The sequence below is a fragment of the Astyanax mexicanus genome, chromosome 12 (genome assembly GCF_023375975.1).
Source record: "Astyanax mexicanus isolate ESR-SI-001 chromosome 12, AstMex3_surface, whole genome shotgun sequence".
Taxonomy (NCBI): domain Eukaryota; kingdom Metazoa; phylum Chordata; class Actinopteri; order Characiformes; family Acestrorhamphidae; genus Astyanax; species Astyanax mexicanus.
The window spans coordinates 30,508,610-30,527,949 of NC_064419.1; the positions used below are offsets into that span (position 1 = coordinate 30,508,610).

The window sequence follows — 19,340 nt, forward strand, 5'->3', positions numbered from 1 at the left end:
CTGTGAAAACGTGAATCCAAAGGCTTCTATTAATTAAATATAGTAATGCACATAAGAGTACACAACACAGCTAGGCCTGTGACTGCACGGGTTTTTAGTGATTTTGCACGTATTTTCTGTTGTGTGACAGAACATTTTATTTTAAAGTAATAAAGAAATGGTGAGGAAAGAAAGGGAGGTGGACAGACATTTGGTGATTTAAAACCCAACCAAGCAACACTTAAGACAAAGTCGGTCGATCCTGTAATTTTCAGCGGTGCTTTTGGAAAAAATAAATGAATTAAGAATCACTTTTAAACAATATATTGCATATACTCTACAGTAAATATGTTTTAGACTGGGTCTGCAGAGACAAACACAGAGGACAACCAAGACAGTGCATAATAATCCTTTATTCATTCTGAGTCAATATGCATGTTTAACACAGGTTCCCTCTAAGCAGATCCAAAAGAAAAAGAAAAAATAAGAAAAGAAAAAGAACCACCCTCTAAACAATCCAGAAAATTCATAAACATTTAACCAGATCTTTTCATGCCATTTCTTTACTCGGTTCATAGAAAATATGGGAGGCTGCACCTCCCTGAAGCTTCAAACTTTAGCAACACTGTGGATGGGTACCGGATCTAAACCTGGTCAGCTTGAGCAACCAGGCATTCAATCATCACAATCACTGTTTACCAGCTCTGGGTAGGCAATGACTGAAAGTGAAATGTGTCTCAGAATGTCAGATCATATGCACATCTACTGCAATATAAAACTGCATTCTGCTGATTATAGCTGATGCATATGTGGAGAATATAAAGTGCCATAATAAACCAGTGAGTCATATTTTGAAGGGAAGGAGAAAGGAGGAGGAAAACAAGGGGAACAAAGGGAAAAGAAGCTCCAGTCTAATAGACATGCTCACGTTGCAAATTAGAGAAAGCAGACTAACTTTATGTGCCTCTTTTTAAATTTGTCTTGCATCTGGTCTGAAACAGAATACTGGTGCTGGTGCTCGGAAAGGGGTTTAGATATATTGGTAAAGAGGGTATCAATATTTGTGCAGCTGGCTGACTGCTTCATTTTATGCCCCTCTGTACCCCACATCCAGTATTGCCCTCAACACCGTAGACATGTTTAACAGTTGCATAATGATGGCCACAATCGGAGGTTAAATCTACTCAAGTTAGCTTGGGGCAGTGCTACAATAATCAATGAATGCAACAAAAGTGAAGCTGCAAGTTAACATTTAAAAATGTGTATTAAGCAGCGTGGTGAATTTACAAAAAATATCAGAGTGATCTCTTAAAATAGCCCACAGCGACAACTAAGCTATATTAGTAATACTGGGTCTATAGCATGTATCACACTGCAGTTGTTAGATCACTCAGCTCAACCACAACTTTGGCTAGTCACTGAACCTCCATTCAGGGCCTACTCATGGCTAAACTAACACAGTAGAGAACAAATCAAGGACAGAGGGACAGGGATGAGGAGAAAAGGCAAAATAATGACTAAGGAAAGCTGAAAGGAAAAGTATGAGAAGTGTGAGGTATGGAGAGGAGAAAAAGTGTAATCTTGTTTACTTTGTATGAACCATAGAGGTGCTAAACAGAAGCTTTTGCTTTTTCTTCTTTTTCTTCCCTCCTTTCTCCTCTGAAAGAAACAAAACAAGAGAAAAATCAATTCAACAGTCACAAAGACATAACCACAAGGTGTGTTAGAAGGTCATGTATAAAAGCAGTTATTTAAGGATTTTTTGAAGCCCTAGGTCAGGTATTAGTTTCGGTTCCTTTTGGTACAAAGACAACACGCGCAACTCCTTCAGCAGAATGGGAGGGCAGTATAATAAGTTAATATGTTTAGGGGGAAGGAGAAAAGCAACCATAACAGGTGAATTGCAGTCCACACCTCACCCAGATAATCAGATCAGTATGCAAACTGTCACATTAGGAAGCAGTGTGTGCAGCTACCTCTGTGGTGTTCTTTACACATAAAACACAGAGCCAGAGTCTGCGCTGTATTTTGTTTTTCCACAGCAGTAGAAACGCCATGTCAGCATATATATTTTTCAGCCAAATATCCCTTTTTATTGGTAATGTAACATTAAAGATTAAAGGTGTTTATGTAGAAGTAATTGTCAAATTTAGTCTTTTGTATGTTTTTATTGTTCTTTCACATTTCAGATACTTAGGTTTAAATTTAGTTGCTGTTGGGTGTTTAAACAACAAAAAAAAAAACAAAGACAAAAAAAAACAAAAAAAAAAACACTTGTATTTATTTTTTTAAAGAACAGCAAACACTTGCCATTGAATGTTGCAATGCTTCAAATGCTATAAAATTACTCAATACTCTTGTGTATTCCATGATAGATGTTGCCTAAAATATTCCATTAGTACTGGAATTCTAAGAGATATAGAACCTGGTTAGGGTTATGATTAACAAATGCACATTTTAAGCCATCCACAAGGGGGAACATGATTGTGTGAACTGTTTTAATGCCTAATCAGTGGAGCAGTGGGGAGGAGGGAGGTACACCAACTACAAGAAAGGCCCAGAGACAGAGCACCACTTTTAATTAAAGGCTTCTTTAGGTTTAAATTTGTATGATTTAGAATCCAACAACCATGAACTTTAGAGGTCAAGAAATTGCTTTCAATTGTTATGTGATATTCTCCTTTAATATCACCTGACAATAAACTGAAACCAAACTAAACTTGCAAAATCCAAAGTAGAGCAGACACAAGGAAAGACTCACCAGAGGTGGTTAGAGCGTCAGCTGGGGCAGGTGGCTTGTGGTCCAGCTGCAGCAGTGCCGCCTCGAATGCCTGACTAAAGGAGTTCTGAAAGTTAGGCACCGGCACCCGGTCAGAGCCATCACTCTCCCCATCACTGTCAGCCACCGGAGGAGCCAGGAACACATCTAGTATCACAGTAGACAGTAGGGGATGTACGTTTTAATTAAAGTTTTAAGTTTTAATTTAGTTAATTTTGGCCTATTTAAATTCATTATGTTCTATAGAAGTCTCACCTTTCTTTGGGGCTTGTTTGGGCCCAGCATCCACACGAGCCTTTCCATCTCTCAGCATCTAAAAAGATAAGAATTTACAGTTTTGAATTGTAAACGTGACCTGCGTGAATCAAGGAATGTTACACACAAATTTGCCATAAGCCAGTGTTCCATCATGCTCACAAGATACCTCAACTTATAGCTGTGAGCGCTCCCAAGCAATCCCCTGAGGCAACACTTTATGATCAAATTGTTTACAGCTATCGCATGACTTGTCATGTTAAGTGTATATGATACTAGAGTACTCGAATAAAATGTCCTCATGTGGGAGGTGTGGTGATAAGTGAGACTCACCTGGGCAAAGGACATGCAGTGAGAATCTTCCTCTATACTACCCACACTGAGGCAGGGACTGTTCCCATGCAGACTGGGAAACATCACTCCATCTGTAACAAAAGTAAAGCATTTAATGCATCACAAAAGAAACAAACCCAAAATAAAAAGAATAAAAACTGTACAGATGTTCACCATTTAAACAGTAATTAAATGTATTACCAGAGGTAGGGCTGCTGCTGAGAGGAGATGGAGGTCCAAACAGAAGCTCAGGTGGTGGAATTGGAGGGCTGTCTTGAGGAGGAGAGCCAAATGCAGGGAACTGCTGAAGGTTCTCCAGTCCAATGTGTACCTCTGGATCTAAAAACAGAAATCAGAAAAGCTAATTCCCTTAAGCAAACAAACAAAATGATCCTTTCCTCTATAAAGCATTTTGTGTTAAAAAAAAACCAAAACAAATCTACCACTTACATTTCCCCTGCTTCCTGTTCTCCTCCATCTCAATCCTTCTCTCCCTCCTCTTCTCATCCCTTACTTTCTTCTGTCTCAGGCGCATTCTTTTCTCTATATCATCTATAGAGCACAGTATGCACAGTCAGTTGATTACTCTTGCTGTATACCTTGATTTGCTGCATTTTTTAAATTTATAGCTAGTCATGTGTGTACCTGAAAAGCTGTCCAGTGTCTCTTTGGAGAGGATGGGTGGTTGCAGGTTAAGCTCACAGATGCTGAACTCACAGGTCAGGGGCAGATGAGACAGGTAACGGTGCCGACGACGAACATCCTGCAAAACAAAAAGGTCCAAAATAATTAGTGGAAAGGTGCAAAATTAGTGACTGTCCAACTACAGTGTAAATGTTATACATCCTTCAGTCCAACATATTTCATTACATTATGTGTACCCACCTCGTTGACTGTATGCCCCTCAATCTCCACTACAGAAGCAGTGATTGACTGAGGGCTGTTCTCCAGACTGCCGTACTCCCTCAGCAGACAGCGCACATTAACAGGGTGCAGGAACATCTGCTGCCCATCTTCCGCTACACACACGGAAAGAGCAACATGGAGAATATTTAACTTCCAAGTACATATAATTGAAACAGCTGGTATAAACTTGCAAATATACATAAAAACACTTCACAAGTATTTAGTGTCTACAACACAACGTAAGGAGAAAAAAAGAAAAAAAAAAAAGAAATGCATATATATAAATAAATAAATAAAAACGCCTGATATGTACGGCACAAGCAGCTGAGGTTAAGCTAGTAGGTTGAATGTGTACATATACAAAATAAGTTGGGTGTCCATTTCAAAGTAATACTAACAATATTTACATTCTCATACTGAGGCAAATTAAGTTTCCCTTTAAATATGTATAACCCACTGTTGCAGAAAACCCAGCACCATAACACAGACAGTCTCCAACAGTACTTAATCTGTAAACCACTCATTTGAATTAATGTACAACACACAAACCTTGGTAGAAGTAGTAGAATGGGCCATGCTGTGAATTTGGAAGGGATGCAGCCACACTCTGACCAGGATTTTCTTCAGGTTCTTCAAGCACAGAGTCTGGCTCAGTCACCTCCTCAGGCTCAGGCAGGTCCTCAGGCAGGTCCTCAGGGACATCCTGAACCTCATCGTCAAAAGCAGACGCATACTGCAGAATGGGCTACAGAGAACAAAAGAACAATTGAAATATAAATTTAAATGATAAAAAAAAAAAAAAAAAACTTGGGAGAATGTGACTGGAATTAAGTGAGAAAATTACTACTGCAATTCCACTTTAGGGATTTAACTTAAGAGGGAATATTTTCTGCTTAATATTCACTTTAGAAGTCAGTAAAGTAATAAATGCACGGACCTATTGCATTTTAATACAGCATGCCACTATTGGCAGTCTTAAAACTTCAGATATTTGTGGGGATGGGGAAAAAAGTACCAAAACATTCAAGTAAATCTAGATGGCAATGCACAGCATGATTTCCTCAAAAATGTATGAAGCTAACAATAGTGTGCAGAATACTTTACTTAATAAAATGGACTAGCAAGTGAAAATTCTAAAACTTACTGTCCATCAAGTTTTTACCTTGGAGCTGGCGTAGGTGTTAACAGCCACCTCAGGAGCAACACAGTCGGTTAGGGAAAGTTTACTCATGTCTGCACCCTCAACATTGCCTCCATTCTGACTGTTCCGCTGCAGCAGTGCATCTTCTCGCTCCTACAAACACAATAGATAGTTTTATTTAAACCTGACTGTTGCAATACAAACATGATATCTTCAGCTAAGAACAAAATCAGCATAATGAGATGATTTTCTGTTTGTCAGTAGATATGTGCACACCTGCAACTGCAGCAGGGCACTCTGTATGAAGCAGGCCTGCGGGTCATCCTTCTCCTGGCTAAGCTGCATCTGTAGCGCTCCTCTTTCCTCGGTCAGCAAACTCAGAACTTGCTCCCGAGATGCCAACAACAGCTTAGAGTAAGCACTTAGACGCACATCTGAAACAAAAAGGCAAGGACATAAGATACAGTGGATAGATGAGAAAACTACACATACTAACCAAACAAAGTATTGAGCGTAAAATGGTGTTATGACATTTCTGTTACAAACCTTTGGTACTAGAATCCAGTACTGAATTATTAAGTAATTGATAATATTTTTTAATCATTTATTTTTTCACGTCAAAGTTCTATATATGTTACCAGCAATATGCTTTTCTACAAGGACTTGAAAACCTCCGAGTACAATTGGTTAAATAAATTATAATAGGCATCCAAAAACATTTGAAAGTATGTCAACAACAAGCACAAAAAAGACAGTGCCCCTCACCTCCAATACGGATAGGCTCCTCTACTTTGACCCACTGGGAGCTTGGAAGAGCCACCAGCACACCTTTCTCCCGACGCATCAGTCGCATAGTGATGACATCACCAGGCACATACTGATGGGTCTCCATAGCAACAACACTGGAAAGGAGGTAGAGCTTGGTTTTAGAAGAGTTCAATATTATTCTCTGTAGAGAAATTTTTACTTTTTCTTCATATTTTTTTTTTCATTTGCTGCTACACAAACCTCTTGAGGTCAGCACTGTGTACAGCCTCATAGCAGATCGGGCACTTGGACCAGCTCTTCTCACTGAGAGACAGGTAGTGCAGCATGCAGGGCCAGCAGTAAATGTGGCCACAGCGGGTGATGTGCGCTGCCACAGGAGGATACAGACAGATCGGGCACGTCGGCACCTCATGGCTGTAGATACGCTGTGAGGGTTGAAAAGCAGGGGTTGGGAAGCAGTCTGTCTTTCCTTGAACACACATGCATGGCCATGCAAACACCTTGCATTACCAGTGTCCTACCCCCAATTATTGACAATGTGAATCTGGTTGCTACTATTTACATTGTGAAATTTTTCATTATTAAATGTACCAACAGAATTGCACTGAAGTGTTGAAATCTTTTAAATTTGATTTAATTAAGGGTATATACAAGGTTTAACATTCTCAATGCAAAAAATACATAAAGAACAAATAAATAACAATCAAGAATATTTAAGTTATTCTTACCACTTGCTGGACAGAGTCCCAGCTGACCAGAGTATCTGGGTCAGTGAAGTGAGCTTGGTAGTCCTGGTCATCAATCACCACAAACTGGCAGCTACAGAGATATACAACAATGCAAGTCAAGTAGTTGACAACATTGCATATGTACAGAACATACAGGATTGCGTTACTCTCCTAGCCAAACTTAGAGCAAAAAAAAAACTAGCTATAATTGATATATTAAAAAGCGACAAATATATAAAAACTCAAACTCTGCAACCTCAGAATTCAACTATAAGCTTTAGACAACATTTTGTAAACTTATAAATCCCACAATATAACTAGGAGCTGCACAGTCTGCATTTGTCACCAGGCAGTCAGTCAGCCTTTTAACTTAATCTGCCATCACTCCAGTCTAAAAGTAGGTTTTCAAGTAGACGCCCTGTCAAACGTGACACATGGCAGAACAGCATAATGTTTTCAGAGTAATCATTCACTTGCAAAAAACACAATGCCTTTATGCAATCTGGTTGTACACAAGAGTTAACGCAACATTATGAAGCAATTGTGTTTTGAAACTGCAGCTCCACTTACTAACGCTACCAACTCAGTCCACATAACTTACTTCAGATGAGGTACCCATTTCTCACAGCCCGTCAACAAATGCACATGTACAGCTGCCCATGAAGGGGTACCTAAAGCTTGTATTTACAGCAACTGTGTACATGTGATTTCAGATAACTACTTCAATACTTGCATCTCTAATTCTCACAATGTTGCTTTTAAAAATAGTCAAATAAGTTGTTAGAACTAAATGCAGAAGTGAGTTAACCGGTCTAACGTGTGAGTGCCTGACCATTTTATTGCATGATGGAAAAATCTGCTTTTCCGGGTTTAATCAGGAGCACCCAGATCAGAGTTTTTGCTCAGTTTATAGAACTCAAAACAAAACAAGCAAAACTGGATTTTTGTTTGCTGATACGGTCATTCATAGAAAGCAGTATGTACAGAGTAATGAAAAGTCTCATCTCACATGCAGCACAATACATATATGTGTACACACATGTATGCACACACAGTTACAAAAAAAAACCCAAGTTGTTGGGTCTTTAAATGTAAAATTAAAAACATTCATTAAACAGCTAAAAAAAGATGTGCACTATTGGAAACACACTAAACATAATATACCCAAGATTCTACTGGGCACTGTAAACTTTGCCTCGTTAGTTCACTTGTCCAATCATACAGGTTCTTGTTAAATCGGACCTTTCAAGGCTAATTTTAGGTTAAATTAATTGATCAAACTGACCAAGCCTACCACACATCACTTACTTGGCCTGCAGAAAAAGCTCCTTGTTGAAGGGCTTGTGCTTATGGCCCCATTTGTTGCGGCGTCCCCAGCAGGAATGACCATCGCCTACAGAGCCGAAATGGCCTCCACGTGGCTCAAAAGTAAAATTGAGCAGGTGGTTGAGACTGATCTTTTTGGGTCCAGAAAACTGAGCCGGGCTAAACTCGGCCCGGTGTGTTTCTGCTACCTGAGATGGAAGAAAGAATGATTAGCATTACAAACATGAACATAAAAGATGAAAAGCACAGTGGCTAATATCTGTTGATTGGCTGAATTACAACTGCATTCAAATCTTAAAATCCTTAGTGTTTTGCCTACAAACAAATTTCTTTATTGTACTTTATCAATTATGACTGCTGACCTCTTTGGTGCAAAACCCTTTTTAGACACATCATGTTTGATTCACCTTCATTTCAACTGCTTGAGCACTCACCTCTTCTCTTCTCCCACCGCCCATGAGCCCACCCTGTCTGCCACCTCCACCGCCTCTCTGGGGGGGTCTCTTGTCGAAACTCTTGCCTTTCTGTGGGTGGGTGCGGCGAGGGCCTGAAAAACTTTCTGCCTTTGGGAAGGAGGGCTCACGCTTACGGTTGTACCGCTTAGAGCCCCCATTATTCTTGGTATCTAAATGGAGTGGGAAATAAAAAAAGGATCATTTAGAACGATTGAAAAGAGTTTAAAATGGTATGGTACATCACAACAATGACACGATGAACATAAGTGAACACACCTTGTTTTACAACTACTGAGTTTCCAATACAGCTCATATGATGACTAGTGGTGAACTTTATTCCACATGACTAGCCAGTGTCAGTTAATGTGTCATTACAAACAATTTTACAACCAGCCAGCAAAGACCACCTAATAAAATAAATACTGTTTTGTAGTTTATGAATACCAGAGTCAGCAGTTTTATTTTATATATGTTTTGTTTTGCTTTAAAGAATAGTAAGAATTAAACTACTAAACTGATTTTAGAAAGTTTAGATATTTAATTACAGCAATTTTACCTTATTCACATTTTCACATTGATTTATTATTCTGCTACATTGAAATATACATTGAGTTCCATGTTACACATGACCTACAGCAGAAAAGAATCAATTAAATTTCCACCGGAGCTGATGGCCAAGGTTGTCAAAGAGAAGTCAATTTGTGGTATCAATCTTCTATTTGTTGGGTACTGATGAGGGAAAATCTTTGTCAATTAACTTGCTACAGTACACCAACCTGATCAAATAAGAGTATAAAGCAATCTCATCTTTTCTCTCATTTATGTTTTCATTCCATTCAAATCAGCTTGCTTATCATTTGGCCACTGACTTTTAAAATATGGATCATTACACCACACTTTACATTTTTTTAATTTTTCAAAGAAAAAGAAAAAAAAAATATGTTGAACTTTGAACCTAGAAGAGCCATGTCTGCTCTCGCGATAAGAACACAGAGTGTTTAACACGGCTTATCACTTAAGTCCAGGCAAAGCTCACACATGATCAAACACATTCTGACCAAAACAAATTAAGAAAATTGACTTGCTCTGAATAACATAAGCAAGACGTTCTTCATAAAAAATATTAAACACAATATATTATGTCAGCCTGAAGCATGCCTTTCTGTTCCACAGGTCTTGTCAGCTGATTCCTAAAGTAGGCCTCTCTAAAACCGAGGCCATTCCAACTGTGAATCTCTTACTTGAGCCACATGGCAATCCAAAGCACAGGAATAGCCGCTGACCAACAGTAGTGTTCACACATACATATTTGATATCAGTCTATGTATATCCATTAATAATTCTATTAAAGGAAAATCTAATTTCCCCTGTATTCAGCAAAAATGTTCTTTTAAGCTTGATTAAACTTTATAGCTAAATAGTGAGCTTTCATATATATTAACAGTCTTTGTCATGACTTGCTTTTTGACTTAAAAAAAAGTGACTGACTTAAAATGTAAAAATTCTATTCTGTTGTACATGAATACTTTTAAGTAATTAACAGTGACGGCATCATCGGTAAGGTCATGGGCACTTAATACAAACATGTATATTTACTATTTGAGACTTGGCTAACCAAACTGGGCTATTAGCATCCAGTACTCCAGTTTCACTCTTTGCACTTAATCAGGCATAAGTGAAGTCAATTTAAAATTACAGATTTAATATATTAGTCAAGTGTTTAAAATTAACTTAATGCTGACATTAAACATGTTCTGTCGTTCTGTCAAAATGGAGTGAAGTCAGTCATTATATATATATATATATATATATATATATATATATATATATATATATATATATATATATATATACATACATACATACACACACATACATATATATATATATATTATATGGGTGCAATTTTATCAGTATTAAAAGTATTTATTGCACGTATCAGCTATACATTTGTTACTGACATTTACTGTTTTTTTTTCTCATTGATCATGGATTTCCACTCTTATCGAACATGTCAATAATACACCAATGTGTCTATTAGTAAAACCTTTTAAATTGTTCTATAATTGCATGTTTAGCATAGTTCTCACCTACCAATAGACAAAACTACATCAGAATTAGTTTTCTTTTACATTTTTAAAGCCTTTTCTTTTAGAGATATGCGGACCTGGTCACCGTCAATTACAGTGCAAATATTTGGATATCCAATTAATAACAATACAATTATAAGAAATATTTGAAGCTTTTTCGAGTGAACTTCATGTAAATCAATGACAACATACTTGTTATAAAAGACTTGAATCGCCATGCTTATTTATTTCAGGACAAATAACTTAGCTATAATTCACTTTCGAACATTTGGGCTTTTCCTGGGAGTCCCCTTTTCTAAAAACAGCTGTTAAACCATATTTACTCGCATTGTTAAATAAAACCATTGTATTCCAGATTTCAGAAGTTGACATACAACGCATACTAAATGTATAATGTTTAAGATTAGAGTCTTGGAAACCTGTTACCAAGTTTATATCAGTTATTTGCAGGCTAAGCGTGATTATTCTGCCAGTTCTGACAGCTTAGCTCATTTGGCAAACTAGCCAATAGCTTTAGAGGCCTGTCAAGCCCAGCTAGCCTGTTAGCTAACAAGAGTAGCTAGATAGTTTACCCAACGTATTTACGCTAGCGAACACACTTTTGCAGATATTCATTACTGAATATTAGCATTATTAAAACAGATTAAATAACCTGGTAGATAATTACATAGATAGAAACTCATCCCTGTAATAAAAAAATGATTTAATAAAACGTGGACAGTGCGCTGCAGTTTGGGGCCTAGCGGGCTACTAGCCAACTATAGCTAAGCTAACGTTAGCTAAGCAAATCCAGCTAGCGGTTAGCTGCGGTGGGCCTTCTCCTGTAGAGCGAAGTAAACAAACCCACTCCGGTTTTCTGATTTAGAAATGCAACTTTACAGTAAATAACTACACATTAAAAACACAACTAAGAATAAAAGAGAGACTGACCTGTTTTAGTTTTAGACTCTGCAGAAGTTGGGCCTGTTGAACTGGACCGGGCTGCGTTCGGGTTTTTCTCCATGTTTGAATAGCTTTGGCTGGGTGAAGCGCTGAGGCCGGGCTCCGCTGAGAGAGCTGCCGAGCTCTCTAGCATTAAACGGGGCGAAACACAAGGAAAACGGGTCGATGCAAATGCTGGTCAGGCGACCAAGGCCCTGGTTCATTTCTGTCAGAGGCGGATACTCCATTACGGCGACATCTTGACAACAAACTCCGAGAAAAGAAAAACAGAGACACAATCCAGATGTCTCAGTAAAGAAGATTGAGTAATTAAGAAAGGACTGTCGCTCAAAGAGCGGGGCCTTCACCCCGTAAACCTGCGTTATCCTCCCCTGTAGTGGAAACTACAGCGCCCCACAAGGCGTTCACCGCTTTCCGATATCGGAAAACGGAGAAATTAAATATTTAGCCCAATATTCAGATGGCACAAAACGAGGCCTCGCTTCTGGCGACGGGTCGCCAAACAGGAACCGTAAACACCCGCAGGAGCCTTATATAGACTTGCTATCCAGTCACTTGTCCATATGCCGTTTTTAACCGTCATGATTGGTACAAGCCTGAACGACCCGGATGAGACTTAGAAGTCTAAAATGCTTTTGCAAAGACTGGGTATCACTCTTTGCAAGACAGCAAATAGATTTTTCTGAGATTATTTACTGTCATGCTTCTGGTGGAGTTTACATACAATGCATATTACGTATTAAGTTACAAATAATGTGTAAATCAATATTTTAATAGAATACATTTTGTGTTCAACTCTATAATGCCTAAAAGCCCCCCCTTTTGTTACAACCTTGTGCAGTTAGGCATATTAACTGCAAAATGAGTTCTTTTTTCATATCGTTTGTAAACAGTCACGTAATATATTCCTGCCTTGCGGTACTTCTCCTATTGGTTGTTGACATTGTTTGAATCACTATTCGCATCAGCCAAGTCTCAAGACTTACGGTAAAATTAAACACGGTTGATTTTACCAGGATGACAGACTACAACTTTCAATCCTAACCACCTTACACTGAACGTTTGAAATAACGTTTGACTCTAGCAAGACTCGTGATTTTATCCGAACACTGGAAATTTGTCTGTGACTGTGAAATCGCTTGAAAATCATTAGGTGTAAGGTCAGCATAACAGTGGACTGAGACTTTGTCTTATTGCACTTTGTACTATTTTTTTTTTCTGTTTTTGTGCTTCGTTCTTATTTCACACTTGTATTTTATTTTAAAGTTCTTTGCATATTTACACATTGTATTAGATTTTATTTACTAACATCTTTGGCATTTTTGCTAAACTACTGAAATGTGTGAATTAATAGCATTATCATTTTCTTTTGCCATATGAGCTACACAGAACACACTAGCACAAAATTTCCAAAACCTCAACTTTGAAATTATTAAGCAATCATAAAGTATTGTACCCGGCTGGTTTAAGCTCAAAGGACAAGACGACTTTAAAATCTACACTAAATCTGGACTGCTCATACAATCATACTATAACACACATCAGACCTGATGCTGAATTATATATAAAATTTATTTTGTAATGCAATAAACTCAAATAATCCTTCTCTTTTGAACAGAAAGTTGAATGGCAACTATGGTAGCTGGGTCTTTTCTTCAGTTCATTTTCCATCATCATCATCATTGTCGTCATCATAGTCATCATTGTCGTCGTCATCATCGTCTTGTCTGAGTTGGTTTAGAGAACAACTCAAAACTGCTTTTCTCACCTGCTGTTTTTCAGCTGCATCAAAGGACAGATAGATATAAAAAAACTTTTAATTTTTCTTTTTTATTAGTACATAGAGTATATATCTGTATTTGTGCTGTAACTCGGATGTTGGAGAAAATTAACGTTAAAAAAAATTACATATTAATTTAATTATAAAATTGGCCTATAAAACTGGAACAACCAGATCCACTGACAGAATAACTGAGCTTTTAAACCATATAAAAATATAGAAACATGTAGGTCACTATGAAACAGTTTGTATATTTTTTTCCTGTATTTAGTTTTTATTGTTTAATTGTTTTTCATTACACTTTATTTTAGTTTAGTTTTTTAACAGTATTTTGATAAAGAAAATAAATAGCAAATGGCAGCTTCATATAGACAAACTGCTGCAACTACATTTAGCAATAGCAAAATAATAATAATAATAATAATTAAAAAAAAGAAAGTTGGGGCACTCATTTCATAGCAATGAATAGAACATTGCAATTTGCAACTTAAATTGTCCGATTGCAGCAAATCTCTTTTTTACTTGTGTACTTTTTAACATAAAAAGTGGTGTCAATTTACCACAGAATGCCCACAACATTATTCTGTTCCTCGTTTAATAAACAAAGACATTACAAACAAGCAGAAGTGCCTAATAACTAAAACTCAGTGGTTTTAGTAGTTACAGGTCATACTGATAGTTATACTTTATTGTGCAACATTTCACTGAAATACTAATCAAGCAAATTGGAGTAGTTTTAAGGTCTATAAATACAGACTGTCGTCCATCTATTTTTGTGCATACTTTATTACCCTCCCTTTCACCCTAATCTTAAATGGTTAGGACCCTGCAGTATTATTTGGGTGGTAAGTCATTCTCAGTACTGGAGTGACACTGACATGGTGGTGGCGTATCTTGTGTCACTGCTAGACTGAGAATTGTCATCCAGCAGTGCCATGTGGGCAGTGGACAGTGTGTGAACACAGTCTTTAAAAACTCTAGCAACACTGCTGCGGCTGACCACAACACACACACAAACACGCTACCACCATGCAACTACAATCACTGCAGTGCTGAGAATGACCAAACACCCAAATAGTAGTCTTATAAATGATTTGTCAAAGCAATCTGAATAATCCTTAATATAATAATTGAAGAGATAACTTTACCTTCTGTTTTGCAATGTGGTAGCATTCGAAATAGCTGCTGTCTGCTGTATCTAATGAGAAATTTCTGGCATGTTCTGATGGTACCTGTGGAATTGGAGAGCAAATAAGAATGGTTTGATTAAAATCAATACAAAAATCTGATTGCAATCAAACCATTAACATATGATACAAAGGGTTCGTTGTCTGATGCCCAGGAATAACCCTATTTGTTTCCATGAGGAACCTTGGTTCTTCAATAGCATCTATTTTTAAGAGTGTACCAGCATTTTCAATCATGACATTTTGTTATGTTTTCTTTATTGCTTTTTGTGTTTAAGCTTTAGTAGTATATTAATTTACAATTATACTTTTAACAAAGTTTTTTTGTTAAAATTAGTCATTTAGATATAATTTAGATCAAATATATTTTAAGATGACATACTAAATCAACAGGTCTGCTATTACTGGTGGGTCTTTTGGCACTTACAATGACAAACAAAAGTAACTGAAGGTATCTATACTGTGAGTTTTGTCAAACTTGTGACGAATAAACAAACCATTTGTATAGTTTGGTGCAAAGTGAAACCAACTGGAAACAGGTGACTACTTACCTCCAACATGAATGCAATTAAAAAAGCACGGCACCCTCTGGCCTTGCTTCCAGATACTTGTAATAAAGGGAAGGGCAGACCAGAGAAGCTGATAGTGGGCCTTCCGGAAACGTAGCATGACCACCCCAGTGTAGGCATTTACGTACCTCACTGAAATGAGACAACAGCAGAATCCATACATGTTGTTAAATATGCTTTTAAATTCTGAACACAAAAAAGGCACCCCTAAATACAGGTCATTTATAACAGTAGCTCAGTATTGCTTAAAGGTGTGCTTTTACACAAAACAATTTCTTATGACACAAAGGTGCAAATGCACAAACACACACCCTACATCCAATGTCCTACCTTACATTGTGTAATTTTTTAAATTGTGGATCATTGTTTGTATGTTTACAACCAACATGTGCAATATGCATAATGAGTAATATTTTATAATCTATTTATTGTTATTACTATTATGAATTTTATTATTTTTATTTTATATATATTGCTTGTATATTCATGCTACTTCCTTTGCTTGGTCCTCTGTGCTGCTGTAACATTGTACATTTCCGTCGCGGGATTAATAAAGGATTTTATCTTAGACACATATGTAAAATTCTGTAACGCTCTCTTAAACTTTTTAACTAGACATGTTAGAGATAGTACACATATTACATATTACAATATTTAACTTATAGTGTCAATATTTTAATATGCGTTAAAATGCACCTAAAGTGCCAGATTTTTTAAAACTTTAAAAGCCATTTAAATACAAACTCGTGCCAAGTACAGGTATTTAATCAAATAATACACTCTTCGTAATGAGCTGAGTAGGTGTTCATAATTATAAAACTTATTAAACGCAATAAAATAGTGAAGAAAGATGAAGAGGAACTGGAGAAGTATGGTGATGCAGTACTGACCTGCAGAACCTATGTTAAACAACGCTAACCCATACTGGCCATGAGCTGTGGTCACTGCTGTTTTTACTGCCTGGAAAATATCCTTCTCCTCCAGCAGCCGCAGCATGCTCCTCTCGGACATGCACACCTCACATAACAGATATCTGCAAACACACACCAGGCAATTTACAGTCATTTTAAAGCCTAAAAACATCCTGAAATAACTAACATGTTTTCATAAAAACGTTTTTTTTACCTCGCCTTAAGTCGCACCATCTTCCTGCTCTCTGTGGAACCACGTGGACCAACGCTTTACCGCTTTCACGTGTGGGCTTTTGCACCAATCACAATTCGATGTTGCACAAAGTAGGCGGTGCTTACGCGGTCCACATTACACCGTTCAGACACGTTTATCGTTTAAGGTTCAACGCTCAGCTTGATTTTTACTCATTTCTAGGTCTCTAAAAGTATAATATTTAGCTAAAGTTCTTGGTTCATATTTTATATAAAATAAAAGTCCTTATTTGACGCTGTTGTTTATTTATATGGGGTGTCATTTTCAGGAGATTCCGAGAGATGGCGCCATAAGAGCAAAAATAAAATAAAATGGAACTTTTTGGACCAGACTAAATAATTATTGAAATGAATTTTAATGTAATTTGTTCGTTAGATGAAAAATGTCCTGTCCAAGAATATGCTACTAAACTGAAAATGTACTGTACTGTGTATAATTATAAATATATACATACATATAAAACGGTTTGGTATAAAACACAGGAACCAGATATATGAACCTCTAAAGGCTTCCTAACACTGGTTTACTATAGTTTTTAGGAAGTTTTTTTGCACAGGTTCATTTGTGGTACTGAACCTACAGTAAAAAAATAATAATATGTGATTAATATGTACTACTTATTTTATTAATTCGAAATTATTTAAATGTCTTGTTAATGTGTTATTAATTTCCCCATGTATTTGTAATTAGTGCACATTTTGACTGAAATGTACACCCATAATGAGCAAACATTAGCACAGAATCTAAAAATGCATATTGGCTGTGTCTTGTACAGATCCTGCAGAAACCTCAGATTCATTTTTATGTGGTCGGATCTTGATGTGTAAAAAACTGTTTTCTTTTTGCAAATATGATATTATCAGTTTACATTTATGAAGTGTCACAAAATCTAGATTTAATCAATCCAATTTTTAAAACGGTTAGTAATTCTTTGAACCTTCTCATGTTTTGCCAGAGTTTTTCATTAATTTACCCGTGTTTAAGCAAAGGATATATACACTGCCTGACCAAGATAAAGTTGCCACCTGGATTTATCTAAACAAATGATCTGGGGTTGTTGCAGTTGGTCAGGTCTAGGTTCAGCAACAGTATGTGCTGAAAGAATGAGGTCAGCTGACTACCTGAATATACTGTATAACCAGGTTATTCCATCAATGGATTTTTTCTTCCCTGATGGAATGGCCATATTTCAAGATGACAATTCCAGGATTCATCAGGCTGGAATTGTAAAAGGGTGGTTCAGGGAGCATGAGATCATCATTTTCACTCATGGATTGGCCACCACAGAGTCCCGACCTTAACCCCATTGAGAATCTTTGGGATGTGCTGGAGAAGGCTTTGCACAGTGACCAGACTCTACTATCAATGCTGCAAGAAAAAAAAAAATGCAACACTGGATTGAAATAAATCTTGTGACATTGCACAAGCTTATCGAAACAATGCTACAGTGAATGCTTGCTGTAATCAAAACTAAAGGTGGTCCAATGAAATATTAGAGTGTGTGACCTTTTTTGGTGGCGACATTTTTTTTTTTGGCCAGGCATTTTTTCATGGTAGATCCTTTCTGTATATTATTCTGAGATTTTTAGCAGTTTGCAGTTCGCTTTTCTCAGTGTTAGGAGCTACTCAGCCCATCATCTGTTTAGTGGATGCTTTCAGATCTGAAATGAAAGTGGAGCTGGAGCGTCTTTCACAAACTCGAATACTTGAACTGCCATGTTATCTGAGGGGGTTATTTGGTGGTCTTGTAGTTGTTAGTGGTACTTGTACTCAGTGGATTTTCTGACTGGAAAGTAAACACATGATGCATGCTCTCGGAATTAGCATCATACCTAATAGTGTATGGTGGGCGTGTCTTGTAGGCTAAGGTCTTAAGTGGTCCCTCAGAAGACAGTATTGAGGGGGAGGCAAGGTATCGTGCAGTGGGCGTGTCCTGTGGAAGAAACATCAAATGGGCGTGGGTTGTTGGTCCCGCAGGGTGCAGATCGCGCACTGTACACACGCGCACACTCACAAGTGCGCGCACATAGGCGCACTTCTGTCATGGCAGCGTGAGAGTGTGAGCGTGAGAGTCGCCGGACTGCAGACTGCAGCTCACACACGCACAAAATCACTCATCTGGGGGCAGAATGTGGATATACAGGAATATCATGAGGTGCGTGTGCGCGCTCGCGCTCATCGAGCATGCCATCGCTATTAGTAAGGTAAGAAGATGCAGCAGCACATTAACTGCTGTTTTCTCACTGTGTGTGTGTGTGTGTGTTTTGTGATATGCTTCTCTAAAATATGTTAAAATGCAATCCTCAGCATTGCATTTAAATACTGCAACTGTGCACGTGCATCATCAAGTTTATTTAATCCACTGAAATCTTGCTTTTGGGCTTTAATACCATACGTATAAGACCACACCTACTTACCTAATCAGTAAGTACTGATTAATTAGCAGCTTCTAATTTAGTACCTACTAATTATTGAGTAAATACCAATAATTCCATTAAGTATTAATTATGCAGCATTTACTTTTTTAATACTTTCAATAATTCAATAATTTAGTAATAATAAGTAATAATTATACAGTACTTTTATTCAGTACATACAAGTTGATAATTTATTAGTAATTATTCACTAACAATTAGGTAATTATTGAGTAGCAGTTATGCAATAATAATACCTTCTTTTTTGATACCTACTAAGTATCCAATAAGTAGTAATTCTTAGCAATGATGTAACATGTAATAATTATGCAGTACATTTTATTCAGTAGCTGCCAGTTATTCAGTTGTAAGTAATTACTTAGCAAAGAAAAAATAATTTATTTAATAAACACTCATTATATACTAATTGTTGAATAGTAGTTATATAAAATGATGTAAGTTCAGTACCTTCTTATTAAGTACCTATTCATTATTTGTAATGTAGTTGTTTTTCAGTAAGTAAG

The 19,340-nt window shown here is 37.1% G+C and overlaps 3 protein-coding genes across 5 annotated transcripts in view; 1 reads left to right on the top strand and 2 right to left on the bottom strand.

Annotated features, from left to right (window-relative positions):
- Positions 1 to 372: 372 nt before the first annotated feature.
- Positions 373 to 12,234, bottom strand: rnf10 (ring finger protein 10). The gene is made up of 17 exons (XM_007229334.4): positions 11,691 to 12,234; positions 8,650 to 8,840; positions 8,198 to 8,403; positions 6,890 to 6,980; positions 6,402 to 6,586; positions 6,159 to 6,295; positions 5,670 to 5,827; positions 5,415 to 5,546; positions 4,802 to 4,997; positions 4,232 to 4,365; positions 3,992 to 4,109; positions 3,797 to 3,898; positions 3,548 to 3,685; positions 3,347 to 3,438; positions 3,014 to 3,071; positions 2,741 to 2,905; positions 373 to 1,638 (listed from the first exon to the last, which is right to left on the bottom strand). Exons 1-17 carry the CDS (start codon positions 11,833 to 11,835, stop codon positions 1,565 to 1,567), a joined length of 2,322 nt encoding a protein of 773 aa, XP_007229396.3. The 5' UTR covers positions 11,836 to 12,234; the 3' UTR covers positions 373 to 1,564.
- A 1,021-nt stretch (positions 12,235 to 13,255) lies between these two features.
- On the bottom strand, positions 13,256 to 16,471 carry pop5 (POP5 homolog, ribonuclease P/MRP subunit). 2 transcript variants are annotated; one of them, XM_007229335.4, is made up of 5 exons: positions 16,364 to 16,471; positions 16,129 to 16,271; positions 15,221 to 15,370; positions 14,631 to 14,714; positions 13,256 to 13,484 (listed from the first exon to the last, which is right to left on the bottom strand). In XM_007229335.4, exons 1-5 carry the CDS (start codon positions 16,381 to 16,383, stop codon positions 13,363 to 13,365), a joined length of 519 nt encoding a protein of 172 aa, XP_007229397.1. In that variant the 5' UTR covers positions 16,384 to 16,471; the 3' UTR covers positions 13,256 to 13,362. The 2 variants fall into 2 exon arrangements, with proteins under 2 accessions (XP_007229397.1, XP_007229398.1); XM_007229336.4 differs by lacking the exon at positions 14,631 to 14,714.
- A 1,887-nt stretch (positions 16,472 to 18,358) lies between these two features.
- The window catches only part of olfml2a (olfactomedin-like 2A), a 32,148-nt gene continuing 31,166 nt past the window's right edge, over positions 18,359 to 19,340 (top strand). The window contains exon 1 of one of the 2 annotated variants that reach the window (XM_007229339.4): positions 18,359 to 18,606. In XM_007229339.4, the coding sequence (XP_007229401.3) occupies positions 18,532 to 18,606 (75 nt within the window). In that variant the 5' untranslated portion in view covers positions 18,359 to 18,531. The remainder of the gene's footprint in view (positions 18,607 to 19,340) is intronic. The other variant, XM_007229338.4, reaches the window with a different exon arrangement.

What these genes read in the sequence shown, in the direction of transcription:
- rnf10 (XM_007229334.4), bottom strand. Translation starts at nt 11,835, where the DNA reads ATGCTAGAGAGCTCGGCAGCTCTCTCAGCGGAGCCCGGCCTCAGCGCT. An exon ending in GACACTGGACAGCTTTTCAG is followed by an intron (nt 3,899 to 3,991) that starts GTACACACATGA and finishes TGTGCTCTATAG; the next exon opens with ATGATATAGAGAAAAGAATG. An exon ending in GAACAGGAAGCAGGGGAAAT is followed by an intron (nt 3,686 to 3,796) that starts GTAAGTGGTAGA and finishes TTCTGTTTTTAG; the next exon opens with ATCCAGAGGTACACATTGGA.
- pop5 (XM_007229335.4), bottom strand. Translation starts at nt 16,383, where the DNA reads ATGGTGCGACTTAAGGCGAG. An exon ending in ATGGTGCGACTTAAGGCGAG is followed by an intron (nt 16,272 to 16,363) that starts GTAAAAAAAACG and finishes GTGTGTTTGCAG; the next exon opens with ATATCTGTTATGTGAGGTGT. An exon ending in GTTTAACATAGGTTCTGCAG is followed by an intron (nt 15,371 to 16,128) that starts GTCAGTACTGCA and finishes GTCTCATTTCAG; the next exon opens with TGAGGTACGTAAATGCCTAC.